The 14,252-nt window shown below is 50.3% G+C and overlaps 3 protein-coding genes across 3 annotated transcripts; 1 reads left to right on the top strand and 2 right to left on the bottom strand.

The window, feature by feature from the left end:
- The first annotated feature begins 463 nt into the window (after positions 1-463).
- Positions 464-1,555, top strand: LOC109744846 (uncharacterized). The gene has a single exon (XM_020303988.4). It carries the CDS (start codon positions 677-679, stop codon positions 1,259-1,261), a length of 585 nt encoding a protein of 194 aa, XP_020159577.2. The 5' UTR covers positions 464-676; the 3' UTR covers positions 1,262-1,555.
- Positions 1,556-1,610: 55 nt separating this feature from the next.
- LOC109744845 (pentatricopeptide repeat-containing protein OTP51, chloroplastic) lies at positions 1,611-4,887 on the bottom strand. Its single transcript, XM_020303987.4, has 3 exons — positions 4,229-4,887; positions 2,041-4,045; positions 1,611-1,951 (listed from the first exon to the last, which is right to left on the bottom strand). Exons 1-2 carry the CDS (start codon positions 4,718-4,720, stop codon positions 2,180-2,182), a joined length of 2,358 nt encoding a protein of 785 aa, XP_020159576.1. The 5' UTR covers positions 4,721-4,887; the 3' UTR covers positions 1,611-1,951; positions 2,041-2,179.
- Positions 4,888-5,523: 636 nt separating this feature from the next.
- On the bottom strand, positions 5,524-9,132 carry LOC109744851 (3-dehydrosphinganine reductase TSC10B). The gene is made up of 3 exons (XM_020303997.4): positions 8,334-9,132; positions 8,078-8,225; positions 5,524-6,037 (listed from the first exon to the last, which is right to left on the bottom strand). The coding sequence occupies exons 1-3, from the start codon at positions 8,856-8,858 to the stop codon at positions 5,736-5,738; spliced, it is 975 nt and encodes a 324-aa protein (XP_020159586.1). The 5' UTR covers positions 8,859-9,132; the 3' UTR covers positions 5,524-5,735.
- Between the last annotated feature and the right edge of the window lie 5,120 nt (positions 9,133-14,252).

Raw genomic sequence — 14,252 nt, 5'->3', positions numbered from 1 at the left:
GGCTGACGGGTTGTTTTACATGATCTGATAGAGTTGCTCCTAGCCCCGCCGCCGTCCCGAACAGGAGATCAGCACGCGAATGAAACCAGCGGGCTCAAAAAAGCGTGGGCTGCAAACCCTAGAGCACATGCCGGCGCGCGGTGCCGATACAGAACGTGATTGACCACCGACGGCAGAAAATCAATCAAACAAATCCTAAGGTGACAAATGGCAACACCAGAATGTATGTCAACACTGTCCTGCGACCGCGGGCAAGTCTTGTCTTTTTTTTTTTTCCTTCGGCACGGCACGTCAGGCTGACAGCGGCGCTGCCGGACGCCGCGGGCACAGGGTCGCGCTCGCGCGTGCGTGGACGTCATCGCTATCCAGGGAGAAACCGGTCAAACGGACAGCGATGCGAGCAGCACCTGAAAACGTATAGGCATCCGTTCGCAGAGCATGACGTGGCGAGGCGTGGCGTCGCCAGTGTGGACGGGGGCAAAGCCGTTCTCACCAGCCGGCGGGTGTGAACCGGCGAGGAGTTCGAGAGGCGTCGGAAAAGAGAACACGAGCGCGAAGGAGACCAACGGCTGCTGCATGCAAAAGCTGGCCCTGGCGACCCCTTCCACACCCACCAGCACCAACACGCGTAGCCGCGTAGGCGCACCCTTTATCAACCCGCAGCTCGGCACGGCCGATGGTGAACGAACGCTGCGTGCGGCAGGCCGGCGAGCGCACGAGCGAGCACAATCACAATCACATCACGTCGTCTTCCACGGTGCGCGGCGGGAGCATGCAACGGCAGCGCTTCGGGTCTGACGAAGGGCCGGGAAGAAACCCTGCCGAGGAGAGGAGGCTCAAGAGACCCGCGACCGAGTCCGAGGAGACCGGCGACGACGACGAACTGCCCCCGGGAACCAGGAGGAAGATGAAGGACACGCAGCAGAAGACGAGGCCGAGCGGCAGCACCGCCGCCGGCGCAGGCGCAGGCACGGCGTCGTCGGCGTCCTCCGTCCGCGCCGTGCTGCAGGACTTCCTGGAGCAGCAGCAGCGCCTGGACGCGCAGCGGCAGGAGGCGGCGGCGCGGCACGCGCAGGAGCGGCTGGCCTTGGAGCAGCAGTGGCGGCAGGAGATGCAGAGGCTGGAGCGGGAGCGGCTGATGCTGGAGCAGGCGTGGCGGGAGCGCGAGGAGCAGAGGAGGATGAGGGAGGAGGCCAGGGCCGAGAGGAGGGACGCGCTCCTCACCAACCTGCTCAACAAACTCTTGCGCGATGACTTTTAGGGAGGGACACGTGGCTCCACGACGTGTGTGCCTAATAATAATCAACAAAATTTGTTACTTGTAGCATAGGTCATGGCTGTGGATCAGCAGAAATTCTTTGTTTGCTTTGTCGTTACCTGATCATAGATTAATCCGTAGGAATGTTAAGCCATTTTAGTAGTCTATATATCTCAGTTGCATACACATGTAATCACTAGCTAAGATGCTGCCAAATGCCCGGTGTGCCTGTTTCTGGAAGGGTAAATGTTTTTTTCTGCCAGACATCATGGAACAAATATATGTTTTTACAGATTATTATGTACTGCCATTAGCGACAATCCATGAAAATTTCGCAAAAAAATAAAAAAGATTTGGCAAATGAGAACAGGTGATTAAATGCACAACATGTAACGTACTGTAAGTGGTCGACAGAATCCACAAATTTTCTGTCTTAGTCTCTAGTGTGCAAATCTATCATGCAGATGGCTACATAGGCAGATCAAAATACGGGCAACATGTTGTTAGTACTTACTAGGAAGTAGGAAGGTGAACAACTAAGTAAAAGTATACGTTACAAAACCCTGATCAATCTGTAGGCTTCTGATGAAGTTGTGTTCCTTCCGATGTTCAGGTTGTAATGAACTACTTCCTGAATATTGTCTTCAGTCTACGTTACAAGCTATAAGGGCAGAGCCCCAGTTCACTTTTCCACTGTGAAAAAAAATTAAAAAAATTTGATGTCAGTTCACAGCGGCACAGGCCATCGCCAAAAAGGGTGAGCAAGTTTGGCAGAAAATAACCTTTACAAGCGGAAACCGCCACTTGGAGACTTTTCAAGCTCTACCACCAAACCACTAAAATATAGCAAATCTGTTCGCAGCAAGAACTTGACGTTGATGCAGTGCCTCCAGCCACCAGACATCTCCTACTCCCTGGTATTCACTCTTCACTTCCATCCTTATGAGCATCATCATCAGAATCAGTATCAGTTTCTTGGTCATCACCAGAACCTGCGGTGCCGCTTTCCTGTGTTGTCAAACCCAAGAAACCGTCCAATACATAAGGTTCTATAACTTTCCAGAAAGAATCGGCATTGCTCCCCTGAAAACCTATCCAGAAGAATTGCCCTTTCCTCTTCACTTTACTAGGTAACGACTGTGCATGCAAGGAGTTTACAATTCTTTCAACACCCTCACTGTTCCCACCACTGACCTTGAGAACGATATCACCTGATGAGAGTTTGAAGCCTCCAAACATGAACCAATATGCTAGAACACGTGGAGATAACCACCTGTGGATAAGCTTTGGGAGAACAGGCTGACCTTTTAGAAAGAACTGATCAGCAAAGAAACCAAAATGTAAATGAGGTATGGTTGAAAACTCATAAGGTATCTTGCTCTCATCCTCAAATGATCTGCTTGCTGAAGTCAGCCATTCAAAGAAACGCTCATGAATGTGCACCCTTAAGACCGAATGGGTATCAGAATCTTCCTGGAACTTAAAATGGACAATATGGACCCCTCTCTGTGCATGAGATTCAATCTGTGTGCCTCCCAGAAGCAAACCAATTAAAATCTCACGCTGCTCTTGATCCAACTTCATGCTCACGGGTTTTGGCTTAACAGCGACTTTCTTACCAAGACGGAGACCAGTCTGAAGTTCTTCCAACAAATCTTCTTGTACATCATACTTCTTTTTACACATCATATCATAAACCTTTTCAGCTTTCTGATAGTCTTCTGCAGAAATATAACCTCTTAGCATGATGTTGCAAGATTTTGCGTTAGTACCTATCGTCCCTTTTTTGTGCATTTCATCGAAGACCTCCTCAGCTTTCTCGACATTTCCAGCCCTTATCAGTGATTCTAGATAGATGGTGTACAAGATTCTATTTGGACGGCACCTAGCAAGGCATTTCGAGAATGTTAGTTCTAATTTCTCATGCATATCAAGATCCAAATACATGTACATCAGGGCAAGAAATGCTGGCATCAGATGCTTCATATGACTCTCAGAAAATTCATCCATAAGTTGTTCCGCAACATCTATCTCCTCAGCATTTGCTATTATCTCAATTATCTTATGATAAGTTGCAACGTTTGGGGGTATACTTTGCCTCTTCATTTCTCTGAATATATCCAGGGATTTCATAGACTCACCAGTTCGAGCATAAACCTCCATTCGGCAGACATAGGCCTGAGCAGGAAGTTCTGAACCCCTCTGGAGAATTTCATGCCATGTTGCCTCTGTTTCCTGAACCCTCCCTTCTTTGGAGAAGGCCCGCATGACTGACACCAGCACATCAATACTCTCATCAAAACCAGCCTGCTTCATTTCCTTCCTAAGAGCTATGATCCTGTCTCTATCAATGACATCTTGGTAGCTGTGAAGCCAGATGAGCCCAGCATAGACCTCCTTGTGCACCTCAAGATTGGTGGTGACCAGATTGTGGTAGATGAACTCAGCCTGCCTGAGGTTGTGTTTTGCAGTTCCTCCTGTCTTACTCACAAGTGCGCGGAACAATGAGTTGTGAAGGCTGAGGCGTGGCTTGTAGCCGCCCATCTGTATCATCTGGTTGTAGATAGTGCAAGCATGCTCGAGGCACCGTCCCCTGGGCGTACTGAGGTACGCAACAGTCAGTATGTGGAAGGTGGACTCGGCAGGCACACGGCCCTGCTTGACCATTGCCTCAAACATCTCCCGGCATTTCTCAACCTTGCCTTCCCTGCCGAGAAAATCCGCCACCCTTGTGGCAAGCGCAAAGTTGAAGCGGTACCAGTGCTGCCGCTCCATCCAGCTAAACACCTGAAAACAACCAACGAGTACATCTATGATCCATCGACCCATCGTGTATATGCAGCTACGGCAATTCGTCGAACAGTTCACGGGCAGCAAGAAACCAGATGAACATATGTTAGAGCAAATTACTCGAACATGTTATGGCCTTATGGGAGGGAGGTGGGTGTGTGAGCCTGCGAGGGTACTGACCCGGAAGGCGGCGTCGTTGTCGCGGATGCGGAGGCAGTGTACAGCGACGTAGGTGGCGTCCTCCTGGGTGAGCCACTTGCGCTGGGCGTTGAGGATGCGGGTGAAGGTGGAGTGCTTGTAGGCGGGGAGCTCCTTGCAGAGCCAGGCAATCCTGGAGCGGCGCCACTGCTCGGGCAGCTCCTCCAGCTCGGGCACCACCAGCTCCGGCGACCGCACCGCGTCCCTCTCGTCGGCCGACGCCCACGCCTCGTCCTTGAACAGCCCAGACTCGTCGTCCTCGTCATCCTCGTCGTCGGACTCCTGCACTAGGGACTCCAGCGCTGACGCCACCGCTGGAATTGGAACTCTGGGTGGGGATATGGCGAGACGGCGGGGGGGGAGCGGAGGAACGGCGAAGCGGAGGACGGGAGGCGGAGAAGCGAAGCTGGGGAAGAAGGCGGCAGAGCATCGTAGGGACGGAGATGGAGTGGCGCAGTAGGAGGTGGAGGCCATGAGCGAATCGATGGCGAGGACCGGAAGCTGTGCTGCTTCTATCTCACTCGGGCTGCCTCATCGTCTCCGCGGGTTGCCCGTGTACATCTCCGAGGAGCCTGGATTGGGATTTTGGGGGGAGCGGGGCGAGGACTGGGACTGGGACCCCCTCCGTAACCTTCCGGGGCAGTCCAAGTGATCGCCTCCGTCGATCTTTATTTGGACGACCCACAGCAAAACTTCTGCTGTTTATGAAGCTTCAGATATCATGGATTTTGCCTCGTCAAACAGACGAAACTGTGGATGCATTTTTCATTTAGAAATGGCACCAGAAAATTGGCACTGATATATAAACTGCCCAAACGTCTTACATTTAGGAATGAAGGTAGTAGTATATAATTGTTCGAATATCCAATTCTGAGCCCAGGCACATCCACACCTAGCGACCATGTAAGATGTCTGAGTACGTGAAGTGTGTGCCGAATTTTAAAGCATTTGGACATCGGAGTAGCTCTCAGCAAAAAAAAATAATCAGAAAGTGCACAAACATTAAACTTATTCACATACCCCAAATTTGACTTTTGTGCTCACAGCAACCCAGACATCCAAATGCTCTGAAACTTGAAATTTGGCACAGACATCAAGCAATCAGTCATCTTTCTCCACAAAAAAAAATCAGAATTTTTTGAATTTATTCCGTATTTTTCACGATTTTTTTTGTTCACTCCCAGGCTCAGCCCGGGAGCCAAAACGCCTAGTCCATATTTGTTCCTCTACCTAGTACATATATTGCTCCTATATTACTTCAAGCAATAACAGAAAGATTAAAACACAGGCAAAAGGGGATTTTTAACTTCCTGTCCAGTACAAGTGTACAACGTGCTAAGTATATCTGGTAAAAAATAATAACCCAAATATACATTTTTGTATCCCAAAGTACAACCGGGATATACATTCAGTCCAGGGATAAGAATGAACATTATTGGTTGTATAAAGTCCTATGAAAATCTGGGAATCCCAGGGCTAGTTTGGGCTTTCACCCATGTTTCTTGTTCTTGGCATACCAGTTCTCAATAGTAGAGAACCAATTCCACTGGAAACATAGTGCTACAAATCGCATCAGTCCAGCACCGATCACCTCCACGAATGCAATTAACGGGGAACTCTGGGGGGTTAGACCAGAAGTGGCTATAGCTAACATTGCTCCCTCGAAATTGCAGGGGACAATAAACCTCCCAGATTTGATGCCGTTTAGAGCCTTCATAGCAACATCATCAGCCTTCATTCCACCAGATGAATCTGCTATGATAGTGGTAAGCTCTGGCCTCTTTTTCTTCTCTGCAACCAATAAGGAAACAGCCAAGTACACGTCATGCTTCAGTTTCACTGTATGCATATGCACTGTATTTCTTTTTCTTTTTGAGAGTAAAGTGAGAAATGAATGTGTACTGAATATTCCCTCCGTTCGGAAATAAGTGGCATGGTTTTAGTTCCAAATTTGAACTAAAACCATGCCACTTATTTCCGAACGGAGGGAGTACAACACTAATGCAGAATGAAATGCCACAAAATAAGAGTAGCTCCAGAACTGGGGGCTGTTAAGAACTATGAAATGTACAAGGTCTGGTGGAGGGTTCTTCCACCCATTTTCTCCTATCAATATATGATATGCATGCTTGTGCATATTCTAGAAAAAATGAAATGAACATGGTCTTAAAACTCAGAACTAGATTTTTTTTTTGTTCTTCCGTCAGGACAGTGCAGCTTACAAGAATCAAATAAGGCTATTTAACTAGCAGTGAAATTATATCTACATTGCCAGTTTTCCTACATATCTATACTACTATATAGTGTACCAGTTTTGAAAGTTTGATTTCATGCATCAAAATGCATTCCTGGCCGTTCATTGAGCTCCATCCGACGGCTTATAATGCAGGGATTCGCTGCTACAGTAGCATCAGTGTTATCTGTGTCACTCTAGAAGCATCTAGGAGTGTGTGTTAGCACCGAGTAGCGACCACATTGCATGTCAGTTCTTTGGAGCGAAACAGGGTCACACCATGTCGCCTGGAGCAATGCAAATTGTTTTACTAAAGATGCCCGCAGAGCTACGTGGCACGTGTGGTTGGAGACACAAGTGGGATCTGTACCACTAAGGCTTTGTTCGGTTACACCCTGCCTGGAGGGGTTTGGAGGGGATTTGGGGGGGGATTTGACTTACAGGGGAATCAATCCACTTCAATCCCTGTCAAACCCCTTTCAATTCCCTGTCAACCGAACGCAGCCTATGTCTGACAGGAGGTGAAAAATAAGAATAAGAAAAGGTAAACTAATCAAACCAGTGCATAGCGCACAATGAACCTGTCTCACGTGCAATTCTGGGTGGAAAGTTGTAGTGAATGCTACAGTAAAACATAGCCATAGGTAGAGGAGGCACTACCTGAACCTAGGTACGTACATACATATGAACCTGTTTTTTAAAAATGCATTTTGAACGTGTGTTAAAATGTGAAAAAATACCAAATAAAATTTGACGCATACATCTTCGCAATATATATGCGCGATACAAAGTTTTACGAAAAAATGTCTTTTTTTTTGCCTCCGCATAAAAGACAAATTCCAGTGCTTCTAAGTAGTAGCATTTTACGACATGTCGTTTTGTCTTTTTTGCACATGCAAAAAAATTTGTTTTTCCGTGGAAGTTTCTGTGACAGATAGAACATGGAGATGTACACGGGCAGCTTTTTTAATATTTATTTTGAGGATTTAGAAATGTGTTTCCAAGGCGAGTTCATATGTACCCTGGTTCATTTATATATTTTCCGCCATGGGTACCCTAATTTTTGTGCAAATTACATATTCATGTGATAGTTACTGTCCTAAGAACGGTACAAGCTTTCTTATGCTAATTCCGAGTATTTTCTTTATGCTTCAATACATGCACAATGGTCATTTGTCTTGAATCATTTCTCCAGGCATTTTCATGACTTGTTTTCACCGAAATCACTTCGCAACGTAAAGAAGCGCATTACGCGTGCACGCATACTAGTAAGATCAGTTCATCACTTAGTCAATGCAAATTTACTGGTAGGCATAACTAATCAAATGGTTTTGGTTGTACTGGTCTTATGATCCTTTAAGTAAACTGTTTGCATTACATTTTCATCAGTACATAAGCTTGAAATTTTGAGGATCTAAAAAGCGTCTCAACTACACCAATTACTCAATAGTTTTCCGTGTCACAATCTTCAGAGATGTAAATCATCTAATAATTTTTGTATCATGTGAGAAATTCAACGGGAAAGAAGATTGCCGCATAAGTTAGTTAGATAATTCAGCAATCACTTCAAAGTTATAACATAGATTATCAATACATACCCTCGACAAGACCCGGTGTCTCTGTGTCAGGAGGGAAGATCAGCGACACATGAATGTCGTCCGAAACAACCTCATGCTGCAGCGACTCTGCAAGTCCAGTTAGTGCGAACTTGCTCGCGGAGTAAGCAGTATACCCATAAACACCAACCTACAGCAAAGATATCAAGTGAGCTTTATCTCCCATCATGAGACATTACATCAAACACTTTAGCTGCATTGTTGGCAAAGCAGCGAAAGAACCATATATACTGTATACCTGACCAGCCTGCGATGACATGATGGCAATGGACGCCGGGAGACTGGTCTCGCGGGTGCGTGCCTTCATGGCAGGGAGCGCGGCCTTGATGAGGTGGAAGGTCCCCATGAGGTTGATGTCCACCATCCACTTGACCTCCTCCATGTCCTGCTTCTCCAGCTCCTGCGGCACGAACACGCCGTGGTTGCAGACGAGCACGTCGACAGGCCCGGCCTCGTCAAGTGCGCGTGCCACGGCGGCGGCATCCCGCACGTCGGCCTGGTGGACCCCGACGTCCTGTCCCGTGGCAAGCCTGATGGCGGCGCGCGCGTCGTCGAGGCGGGCGGCGTTGCGCGCGAGGATGGAGACCCGCGCGCCCTCCCGCGCGGCGGCCGTGGCGAGGGCGAGCCCGATGCCGCTGGACCCGCCGGTGATGAAGACGTGGCGGCCCTTGAGCGGGATTCGCGCGGCCCGGGGACGGGTCAGGAAGGCGAGCGCGGCGAGGAGGCCGACGGGCGGCACCAGGAGGAGGAGTGCTGCGGCCATGGCGAAGTCGCGCTAGGGCCTGGATTTCGCGGGCGGTGGAGTGAAGACGTGATTGAGGTGCTGGGGTTTAAAGAGGGCGAAGGGGCCGCCGGAGTGGACCAGGGCGAGGGCGGCAAGGAGGAGGAAGGGTCGCCGCCTGACGGGTTCAGATCTAGGACGGCGACCGTCGAGACAAGCGAGCACACTCGCCTGGACTGGACTTGGACTTCAGGTATGGGGTTCCCCGGCCTCGCGCGTATCGGAAAGGCCGGCGCCCGCGGGCGACGGCAGATCTGACCGGGCGACATGGAGGCGGCCCATCCACACTTCTCAATTAGATTTCGGGCGTGCATTCGTTTTTTTTTTTTTTTTGAGGAAGGGGCGTGCATTCGTGGCTTCGTGAGCTTCAGGTGAGCCAGCCAGCAGGCTTTGGGCCTCCTTCGTTTGATTAGGCTGCACCCTGGGCCTGTAGAAACACTACTATATAATAGCCTGGTAAAATTTGGACGCCCTGGGCCTGGGCCCAGCTTCGCCTTCGACCCTGAAAAAGAAACTAGAGGAGATGCGTAATGATCCAGCCCGAGTGGGTCCTAATCACGCTGAGAGGAAAATCAATGAGGGGCTGGTCGAGCTTTACCATAGGGAGGAACTCTTGTGGAGACAAAGATCACGGATAGAATGGTTGACGGCCGGAGACAAAAATACGAATTTCTTTCATTTAAGAGCAAGCATGAGACGCAAGAAGAACATGATAAAAGCTCTGATGAATTCTTTGGGGATTAGTGTGGAGGATCCGGCTGAACTCAAGGAGATGGTAACTGATTTTTATAAAAATCTTTATACATCAGAGGAAGTGAGTGACGCCCCCAATTCGACCGTACACTAATCATACACGCAAATGTGTACGATCAAGATCAGGGACTCACGGGAAGATATCACAACACAACTCTAGACACAAATCAAAATAATAGAAGCTTTATATTACAAGCCAGGGGCCTCGAGGGCTCGAATACAAGCTCGATACACAAGAGTCAGCAGAAGCAACAATATCTGAGTACAGACATAAGTTAAACAAGGATGCCTTAAGAAGGCTAGCACAAAAGCAACACGATCGAAGAGGTAAGGCCTCCTGCCTGGGACCTCCTAACTACTCCTGGTCATCGGCGGTCTCCATGTAGCAGAATCCGTTGGCGGTGGCATCTGGCTCCTGGGATCCACCATCTGGTTGCATCAACCGGAAAGGAGAAGGAAAGGGGGAAGGGGGAGCAAAGCAACCGTGAGTACTCATCCAAAGTACTCGCAAGCATCAGATCTATACTAAATATGCATGGGTATCAAATGGAAGGGTTGTATCTGTGGACTGAACTGCAGAATGCCAGAATAGGGGGGAAGGCCTAGCCTATCGAAGACTAGCATCTTCAAGCAGCTCCAAGCATCTTGCAGCATGTAGGAGAGTAAAGAATAGCAGTTTATAATTAACAAGCATGTTGTAGAATTAATGCCCAGAGATCCTTCCTCGACTCCCTGCGAGAAAGCAATCTCGGAGCCACATATCCATCACAAGTATCAGGTATCCATTTCTAGTTGTATAAGATCAGGATACAAGTCTGAACGTCCATTACCGAGGACACGGTATTCGAATATATATCTTCCCTGCAGGGGTGCACCACATTTTCCAACACGCTTGATCACTCTGGCCGGACACACCTTTCTGGGGTCAATGCCCGGCCTCGGAAGATCAACACGTCGTAGCCCTACCTAGGCTCAGCAGAGAGGTCCCCGCCGGTCTACATCCTAAGCACTTCGGGGTCTTGGGCCCATCGCCCGCAGCACTCCGGGTCGTTGTGTGCAGGGTGGATACCAGCACCGCCTCGGATGGCCAGCACGATCCGACCGTGCCACGATGCTGAACTGGACGTCTGACAAAGCTTCGGCTGATACTGCGACGTCGAGGCCCATAACTATCCTCGCGTGGTGGTTAGTGCGTAAAGGCCAGAGGCCAACTCAGAACAAATACCCAAAACTGTTAGTGCATTATTAAAAGAAGTGACGGCTGTCGGGACAAGTCCGGAGCTATCACCCCCTCCCGGGTGATACCGCTAAACAGCCAGCCGCCACCGTAACAACTCCTCGGGTGCTCTCCGGGCCCGCCTGACTTTCACCAATGTCTCAAGTAAATCAAGGTAACCGTGTGTCCAAAACATCAAGGAAGAAAACCCGAGGAATCACCCCCGGTGGATTCCACTCAATGTAATCATCAAGGTGAACGTAAGAGGGACCACCCTCGAGGTTCACACTTGAGGTGTTGCACGACAGAGCTGTATCGGGAATGGTGAAAGAGGAAATCACCCTCGATGACCACGACCGAATAGCTACACTACAGAATTATCATCAGGAGTGCGTTATGAGGGATCACCCTCGGCACTCAATAGTAGCTCTGCAGAGTCGAGCAACAAAAGGGGCGTGATGTGATGTGAGGTGTCGGGCTCTGGTCACCGATCACGTTGATCGAGTCGTCGATGATGAAGCAGGGGCAACAAGGACAAGGTGGGGGTCACTGATGGATCACTAAACAACCTATACTAAGCAGTTTAGGATAAGCAGGTAGGTACCAATAAGCAGGTTACAAAAGCAGGCTATGCATCAGAATAGGAGCAATCAATAACAGTAGCAAAATCTAATGCAAGCATGAGAGAATGGAATGGGCGATATCGGGATGATCAAAGGGGGGCCTGCCTGGAAGCTCCGCTGAAAGGGAAGAAGGGGTCGTCGTCGACGTAGTCGATCACAGGGGCATCAGCAGCGGTCTCGGGATCTAGCGAAGAGAAGAGGGGGAAGAAACAGTAAATACACGCAAATATATGCACAACATGATTACAAGCGGGGCTAGAGGTGTCCTAACGCAGTGCTAGGCGTTACTGGCGAAGGGGGAAACATCCGGGAAAGTTTTCCCAGTCCCGGACGTCTGTCAGACAAAAGAACCGGACGGGAAAGTTTGCATGTTCGATATGCTAGGGACGTGTGGCAGACAAACGGACCGCGTATCCGGATTCGTCTCGTCGTTCTGAGCAACTTACATGTATAAAACTTTTTCATCTGAGTTACGGATTATTTTATATGATTTTTCAAAGATTTAAACAATATTATGAAATTACTAATTCGAATTTAAATAATAAATTGCTACGTGTACCCAGCTCCGCGTACACAGAAGTGTACCAGAGGCTGACAGATGGGCCAGGGGGTCCCAGTTGACCAGTCAACATTTGACTGGTCAACAGGGGGTGGGGCCCCCTGTCATAGGTTGTTTCGTTAACTAACTAGTTAATTTAGTCTAATTAGGCTATTAGGCTAATTAACTTTAATTAGTTTAATTAAACCTAATTAATTAATTATATTTATTATTATTTTTCTAAATCATTTTTTATTTTAGTAAATGGGACGTGGGGGCCATAGGTCAGTGGCCCATGGCCAATAGCGGGCGTGGGCTAAAGGGCGCACGGGTGTGGCGCCTGTGCTAGAGGCCGTAGCCTGCCCAGGCGACGGGGGAGGGGGCGGGCGCGAGCGCCGGCCGGAACAGCGCGGCGGTGTGGTGGGGAGGTGGCCGGCGCCGAGCGGGTACGGGGGTGGCCGCGTAGGTGCGGGACGGGGGGAGCTCGCGGGGGCGCCGTACAGCAGCGGGGCACCCGGCGGCAGTGGTGGCTGGTGGCGGCGTCGCGTCGGCGATGCGAGGGACGGGCGCGGTCGCGGCGGAGCAAGTGCAGCAGTAGGGCGCCGGCTAGTCACGGGGCACGGCAGGAGCAGCGGAGGGGCGAAGCGGGCGCGGGCCGTGGGAGGGAGGCGGGGCGGGACGGACCCGCCAGGGCTCGCGCGCACACGCCCGAGGCGTGGCCGCGGCCAAGGCACGCCGTCGGTGAGCATGGCCCGACGTGGCGGGGCCTACGGCGGCCGAAGGCTGGAGGGGCCGCGGTGGGCGGCAGAGGAGGCGACGTCGAGTGCGGCAGGAGGTAGCAGCGGGGCGAGCACGCGCGGGGCAGGCGGCAAGCACAGTGACGGCGGCGCAGGGAGTGTGGGCGCGTGCGGCGTAGCACTAGGCAAGCGGCACAGCGAAGCGGGGACAGAGACGGGCGGCGCTAGGGCACGACCAGGGCTTCCATAGGCGGCCATACGACGGGGAGCACGAGCTCCGGTGAGTTCGGTCGCGGTGGTTCGGTAACGGTGGAGAGGACGCGGAGAGCGAGCTATGGCCTGGGGGAGAAGCAAGGGAGTGAGAGAGGGGAGCGGTACTCACAGCGGGGGCACAAGGTGGCCCTTCGGTGGTTTAGTAGCTGCAGGGCGGTGGCCGGAGTCGAAGGCGACGGCGGCGACCCGAGGAAGATGACGAAGGGGATCCGGCGCTGTAGAGCTCCCCGGCTCCAACTTCTGGCACCAGGCGGCATGGCAGACGACCGAGAGGCTCTACAACACGGCGGCGAGGCGAGGACCGGCCGGTGGCCGCGGCGGAGCGCGATGGTCGGCTCGGCGTCCTCGGGCGACCGACGAGCAAGGCGTCAGGGCGGAGAGGCAGCTCCTATGCGCCGCGGGGAAGAGAGCGAGAGGAGGGGCGAGGTAGGGCTAGGGTTAGCCGAGGGAGGGGCGCCGGTCCTATTTGTAGGCGGGGTTTCACCGGCGGATGGCCGCCACGGCGCCAGTGGCCATGGCGATGACCGCCACGCCAACCCCCCATGAACAGGGGAGGGAGGCAGGCGCAGGGGGGCCGGCCTTTGCGGCTAATTGGGCCAAGTGCCCTCGGGTTTTTCTCCTGTTTTTTTTGTTTTACTTTTAAATTTTCTGCTTATTTGTCTTATGTTTTATTATCTATTAATTTTAGTTTTATAAAACACCTAATCAGCACCTAAATTAATGTTACCAAATATGCTACTGCCATAAAAAGTCTCACTCACCAATAAAATAGTTTAACATTTTAGAAATTATAAAAGGCATTTAAATGATTGTTTAAGCCACTGTTCTAATTATTTTTGAGCATTTAAACATCTTATAAAAATTTGGTTTCTTCACCAATAATACTTAAGAATTATTTGCCCCAGTTTGCACATTTTATTTTTGACATTTGAAAACTTTTATTTTTGACTTTAATTTAAATTTGAATTTGAACCGATTTGAATCTAAGCAAGATTAGCAACAGTAACAGTGATGACATTGCATCATTAGCAGAGAATTACTGTAGCTTAATTATCCGGGCGTCACAATTCTCCTCCACCACAAGAAATCTCGTCCCGAGATTTTAGGAGGTAGAATGAGACAAAACGGGGTATTCATCTCGAAGACGATCCTCGCGTTCCTAAGTGGCTTCATCTTCAGAATGATTTAACCACTGAACTTTTAGAAATTTGATAGCCCTCAGATGGGTGCAACGTT

The sequence above is a fragment of the Aegilops tauschii genome, chromosome 6 (genome assembly GCF_002575655.3).
Source record: "Aegilops tauschii subsp. strangulata cultivar AL8/78 chromosome 6, Aet v6.0, whole genome shotgun sequence".
In the NCBI taxonomy this organism is placed as follows: domain Eukaryota; kingdom Viridiplantae; phylum Streptophyta; class Magnoliopsida; order Poales; family Poaceae; genus Aegilops; species Aegilops tauschii.
The sequence above is the reverse complement of the archived record's forward strand: the minus strand, read 5'-3'. Positions and strand labels throughout refer to the sequence as shown.

Bases quoted from the DNA above. Each gene is read 5' to 3' on its own strand.
- LOC109744846 (XM_020303988.4), top strand. From the start codon at position 677: ATGGTGAACGAACGCTGCGTGCGGCAGGCCGGCGAGCGCACGAGCGAG.
- LOC109744845 (XM_020303987.4), bottom strand. From the start codon at position 4,720: ATGGCCTCCACCTCCTACTGCGCCACTCCATCTCCGTCCCTACGATGC. The intron at 4,046-4,228 runs GTCAGTACCCTC...GGTTGTTTTCAG, and splicing joins ACAACGACGCCGCCTTCCGG to GTGTTTAGCTGGATGGAGCG.
- LOC109744851 (XM_020303997.4), bottom strand. From the start codon at position 8,858: ATGGCCGCAGCACTCCTCCTCCTGGTGCCGCCCGTCGGCCTCCTCGCC. The intron at 8,226-8,333 runs GTATACAGTATA...TCTTTGCTGTAG, and splicing joins TGTCATCGCAGGCTGGTCAG to GTTGGTGTTTATGGGTATAC. The intron at 6,038-8,077 runs GTATGTATTGAT...TATTGGTTGCAG, and splicing joins GACACCGGGTCTTGTCGAGG to AGAAGAAAAAGAGGCCAGAG.